This window comes from Pinus tabuliformis, chromosome 2_1 (genome assembly GCF_031772625.1).
Source record: "Pinus tabuliformis cultivar Carrire ecotype Pingquan chromosome 2_1, CPIR1, whole genome shotgun sequence".
Taxonomy (NCBI): Eukaryota; Viridiplantae; Streptophyta; class Pinopsida; order Pinales; family Pinaceae; genus Pinus; species Pinus tabuliformis.
In genome coordinates, this window is record NC_142299.1 from 682,705,278 (window position 1) to 682,711,631 (window position 6,354).

Here is a 6,354-nt window from a genome sequence, read left to right on the forward strand (position 1 = left end):
ATATGAATTACAAATTTATATTTTATTTTATTTAGAGAAATACATTATTTATTTTTTTTAAATTAAATTTGATTTAATTATATAATAATAATTTATATTGTTTCTTTTCCTATATCATATAATAATTATGTAAAATTATACTTCTTGTAATATAAATAATTATATAAGATTGATGTCTTACTTTAAATCAATTAAATATATATAGAATGTGTTTTTTTAATAAATAATTTATAAATAATATTTCATATCCATTTGTCAAATTGATTATAACTTTTATGATTACATTTAAGCATTTTGTGAGAGACACCCCATATAATGCCTATGCACATTTCCTCTTTTTTCTCACATTTTTTTCTCAAGTTAGTGAGCCCAATTGAGTTGATTACAAGATGAGTGGACACTTTCTCATATTTTGTAAAGTTGATTACGATGTCTACGATCCACTTCCCCTAAGCATAAACCCATCGACATCAAGATTAATTATAGTAAATAATATTTGTATCTGTTATCAACCCTGTCACTATTAATTACAATATGTCCTATAATAACAGTGTTGAATGAGTCACACAATTAAAGTAACCACCTTAAAAGGATTAAAGGATTAACCCTAAAATCTCTTCGAAAACATTATCACAGTGCTAGAAGTGGTCGACTTCATCAAGAAAACTATCGCAATAGTGGCACAAGTTTTCAGATCTAACATAAAAAATGAACCCGTGTTATCCTCGGACAAATTTCTTGTATAAAGATCAAAACATTTTGTATAAAATTATTACTTTGGAAATAAAGTTAAAATTTTTAGATTATAATAATAATTTTAAATTAGTGAAAAATAATATTTTAATAAAATATTAAAAAATTAATATGGTTTAACATTTTATTATTATTTTATTTTATTATAAATATTAACGTAAGATAACATCTCAATTGTGTTGCTAATCATCAATTTTGGTTAGATGGTTTTGAACAACTCGAGTTGTTTTGAGGAATATATGATAACATTGTTGTAGGGTGGGAGAAAATTGTGTGGAGAAAGTGGTGTGGGGGAGAAAGGGGTTCTTTCCTGTGTAGGTTTACCTCATAGTTTTGTTGAGTTTTTATTTGGTTGAGAGAGGTCAATAGTTTGAGAAATATTTGGTAATGAGAATTCCCTATGGTTTAAAACTCACTTGTTGTTTCTAATCCTTAATTCAGGTTGTCAAGACATTGTTGCCAAGTCCAAAGTCAAGGCAATAGTTTGAGAAATACTTGGTAATGCAAATTCTTTGTGGTTTAAAACTCAATTATTGTTTCCAATCCTTAAGTCAGGTTGTCAATACGTTGTCACAAGGTCCAATGCCACAACAAAGGGCACACAAAAAGAGGGGAGGAACACATTATCGAGATCGGGCCCAAAGAGAGCACACTTGCATCCATCATTATTTGGAGGACTTCTCCATATATTACTGGGACCTAATGTCATATTCAATCTAGGAAGAAATAGCTTATATTGAGGGAGATGCTTCCATTCATAGAGCCCCGCTCTCAAACACAGAAGTCTTAGTAGAGTGGGCTGATTGGATCCGTGATATGGGGCATATGGGGGATATATTTAATCAACACATGGAAACCACTAAGTTCTATTGGTAGATGAAATTCCTATTGGGGTGCACAATGGTGGATATGATCATCAAGGGGATATTGTTCATTCAATGGATCGCCTCCACCGACACCTGAGCAATGTTGATCGAAGGCTAGACAAAATAGAGCAACACCTTGGTATACCTCCAATGATAGGAATAACCCATGAAAGCTCAAAGTAGGCTATTCAAATTGCACTTTTGGATTAGGATCCCTCAAAGTAGCCATCCCATGTTTATGTGTTGTATTTTATGATGTTAGCAATGTAACTCGGAACAAGCCTCCAATTATCTTTGGCTTTTTGTAGTGTCATTTTATTTGTAGTTATCTTTGTCCTTTTTATATAGAAATTTTTTCGTGTCATAGTCAGGTCCCATCAATAAAAGACTCACAAAACAAATCTCAATCCTCTCATACAATCTACTATTTTTCCTGGCAATGAAAATTCACCTTAAAAAAATACATAAATAAATATATCTATCAATTTTTTTTTATATATATATACACGAATTAAACTACTTTCAAATCAATTCGTAATATCAAAACTCAAGAGACTGATTCCAAACACCAAAACTCAAAAAGACCAATTTAAATATCACCATTAAAAAATATTTAAAAAAATAAATTTCCCAATCTAAAAATGATAGTAAATAATTAAAAATCCTAAAAAAATATGAATATAAAAAGCTCTCGACCATCGTAGTCTTCCTATATTCGCTTTTGGCGTTTAGTATGGTTGGTGATAAATCCTGTGTGTTGGTTCGTATCATGTGTGAATTCCCTCGAAGTCTACGGACTGTTGTTTTACCCTATAATACTTTGGTTGGATACCACGATTTTGTTGGTTATCACGAAACAGGTTAATTGAATATAATAATCAATCCGAAGGAAAAATAATCAACATTCTTGCAATTTTATGGCAATGCGAGGATTCTTTATCACGTGATATTTTTATAATGTTTTTTAATCATCGTAATTTATTTAATTTTATAATATTTTTTAATTATGGTAATTTATTTATTTTTTATCCTAATGAATTGGTATTTTTTTAAAATTATTAGGTTTAGAATATATGTTTAAATATTATTTTATCATTTTCTTAATTTTAAGGTGAATTTTTATTATTTTATAATAAAATGTAAAACATATTTTATTTTTTTAATTTTTTATTATCAGTTATACTTTTAATTTTCTTAATTTATTAAGTTAGTTCAACTATAAAGATTATCTTGGAGAGCGTTTCTCTCTTTTTTTTAATTATAGAAACATAAATGAGATTTTGAAAAATAACACATAGATTCTCTTTTCTTAAATCAGATAAACCACATTAGTCTTAGTAAACCTTAATCATCATCATAAAATTTAAAACATATTTTTAAATACTATTTTATCATTTTCTTGATTTTAAAGAGAATTCTTTATTGTATAACCGACCTGATAAATTAATAATCTAAATTTCTATAAGCTTCTCAATACTATTTTACCATTTTCTTCGCATATATATAGAGATAGGTTATGGAAAACAATTCCTTGTATACACGAAGTGAATGGAAACCACTTCACATGGTTTGCCCTTTTTTTATTTTTGGGAATGAAAAGCCCTGGAAAGCATATTTTCCATTAAACCGTGGTATAGCAACAGCATGAAAGGAAGGTTCATATATACAAACCCATTAAGAACAAACGAACGCCATATTTATTAAAGTTACTATTTACCTTCACATAACAAATACGTATACAGGATTTCGATCACCCGATCTTCTACTTTAGCAGCAGAGAACGGCTCAATTTTGGAGCTTTATCTGACAAAGTCACGGATCTTATAAATAGAAATGAAGCTTTTACTGTTTATATAAAACTGATACAAGACAGAGATAGGCGCCCTGATAGATTCAAGGCTTTAAAATATACATGAGCCTGACATGAGTAGAAATGGAAAGAGTGGCAAAGCAGGAGGTAGGTATTTATGTCTGTGGAGAGGAGGAGGAATAGAAGTAGGTTTCAGGGCAATTGAAGCAGTAGAGAACAGAGTTATGGAGTGGCAGGGAGTGTATGTTGAGCAGGAGGGATGAATGGGTTTGGAGGAAGTGGAATCAGAGGGGGAGGTTGAAGTGGGTTGGGAACCAGTGGAATCAGAGGTGGTGGTAGCAATGGATTTGGGGGAAGCGGAATCAGAGGGGGTGGCAGCAATGGATTTGGAGGAAGTGGAATAAGGGGTGGTGGCAGCAATGGATTTGGGGGAAGTGGAATCAGGGGTGCTGGTGGTTGAAATGGGTTGGGGGGAAGTGGAATCAGGGGTGCTGGTGGTTGAAATGGGTTGGGAGGGAGAGGAAAAGGGAGCGGTGGTAAATTAAATAGTGGAGGAGGAGGGGGTGTTAGGAATGGAATTGGAGGAAGGGTGATGGGAAGTGGGGGAAACGTGGGCAAGGGCAGTATTGGAGGAGGAGGAGAGGGTGTCAGAAATGGAGGAAGTGGGAAAGGAAATGGGGGAATCGTTGGCAAGGGAGTAGATGGAGGTAACACTGGAGGAGGAGGAGAGGGTGTCAGAAATGGAGGAAGTGGGAATGGAAATGGGGGAATTGTTGGCAAGGGTGAAGATGGTGGAAGCAACACTGGTGGAGGAGGAGGAGGAGAGGCTACTGGAAATGGCAGTGGAGGAAGTGGGGGCAAGGGCGGTAAAAGAGAGGGGGGTGGAGGAAGCAAGGGTGGTAAAAGAGAAGGTGGTGGAGTAAGCAGGGGTGGTAACTGTGATGGCTTAAAAGATGATCCTGATGCAGATGAAACCTTGAGGCCAGATTTAGGTAAACCGGATTTCTTGAATGAGGACAAAGTCTGAGTTTGAGAAACATCCTTGGAGCACAACTGAGGAGGAGATGGTGGCCTATAAGTGAATGAGCCAGCAGAATATGTATAAATACTTCCTTGCTTGGATTTCAAAGAGAATGATGAGGACTTGGCCATGGAAGCCACTTTGCAGGAGCCTTGAGGATTCTTAAGCAAAGTTGCTGAACATCTCTGGACTTGTTCATGTGAATGGAAGATAGATGGAGGAAGTTCAAACTTGAATTCTCCATACTCATTAGTCTGGGCTTCAAGGCTAAAGTCAGGCTCCTGCTCCTTATTGATTCTGCACTGCAGAGCTACAAAAGCACCTGCACATCCATTCCAGTAATCCAAATAAAATCAACAAAACACTCCTAAAACCAAAAAATTGAAATTCAGCTAGATTAATTTATTGAAATAAAAGGTCTAGGTAGTTTAATTGTTCATAGTCGTGCTAAGAAATATAAAATATTATGTAAATTAGGAAATACAAAGTAGTTTAATGGATTATGATGGTACTGAGATACAAAATTCAAATCCCTCAGTATCAAATCCAACTCAAAAAAAATATTATATAAACTATGAAATACAAAATAGTTTAATTGACCATGATCGTACTAAAATACAAAGTTCAAATCCCTCTAGATCAAATCCAACCCCCCCAAAAAGAGAGTGCTCTCACCTGATATGAAATAGCTGTTGGCCGAGAATTGTTGCTGAAAACAAGTATCGCAGAATACGTTGCCCACGACCCTTAGGGACCTGAACTGACCGCCATCATTAACAGAGGCAGCTAGACATGATGTTTGTATTATCAAGAATAGACCTGCAAGGACCGATGCAGCACCGCAGAGCTTGGGAGGCATGATGGCAGCAGAGCAGAGTCGACATACGTTGAATAGACAATAGGAGAAGGAATCATTCCCTCTATTTAACGAGCCTGCGGATCATATTACGCTCACTTTCTAGGCCCCGTTTTGTGTGGCTGTCATACGAGATGAATCGACATCTGAGCTCCATGTGAGGGCTGATTAGGCAAAACAACGAGCTGTCACGACTGAGAAACGTAACAATACGTACAAAATCTAGCCTTGAGTCTCGGGATTCCATTGCAAAAGCAATAAATTCACATGGAAAGACGACTATGGCATGGACCCACTGTACTCAACTCGCTCGACAATAGTTTCATGTCACATGTAGGTTCCTGTTCAGAAATCAGAATTTTGAGATAATATGCATTTTGTTTGAAGACTTTGTAAATATGTATGGTTTTATCTGTAACAAGTTCTTACTTTCTTTTTTAAAATAACTCAGGAGCCCCTAGTCTGTAAACCGATATTAGTTTTTTTTTTTTTAAAGTTTAAAAGATAGAGTGAGGTCATTAGTACCAGACTACCTATAAATATACTCACTTAAAAAGTTAAGACATGAAATCAATAAAATAATATTTATATGTACTAAACTATTATAACAATGTTCATTGTATCACTATCCTAATTCATTCTCTCCGTGTATTTATTATATTGATGATCCATATATATTATTAATAATAATAAATAATAATTTTATTTGAAGACTTTATATTATTAATATATATTAATTTTATTTTAAAATTTGTATCAAGTTAGATATCAAATTAGTGTATAAGATTATCTTGTCTGTGGGATAAAATATTTAAATATTAAATTAATGCATAGAATATTTTCTTGTGAATCAAGGACTTACCTCTAAATCAGTTCAATGTTTTAGTCACTGCCCTAAATGATCTCAAGTGCCATGTTTCTGTGGATGTCTAATTGGAACTTTTTGTTTCTAATTTATGAGACATTTTTTATTCTCACAAGTGACTCTCACCCTTAACTCCCTATAAAATTAAAACAAAACCAATATTTAGATAGAAATTAAAACTTA

General features: G+C 33.8%; 1 protein-coding gene across 1 annotated transcript; it reads right to left on the minus strand.

Annotated features, from left to right (window-relative positions):
- Nucleotides 1-3,293: 3,293 nt before the first annotated feature.
- On the minus strand, nucleotides 3,294-5,382 carry LOC149202446 (uncharacterized). Its single transcript, XM_089403172.1, has 2 exons — nucleotides 5,126-5,382; nucleotides 3,294-4,772 (listed from the first exon to the last, which is right to left on the minus strand). Exons 1-2 carry the CDS (start codon nucleotides 5,307-5,309, stop codon nucleotides 3,652-3,654), a joined length of 1,305 nt encoding a protein of 434 aa, XP_089259298.1. The 5' UTR covers nucleotides 5,310-5,382; the 3' UTR covers nucleotides 3,294-3,651.
- Nucleotides 5,383-6,354: the final 972 nt, after the last annotated feature.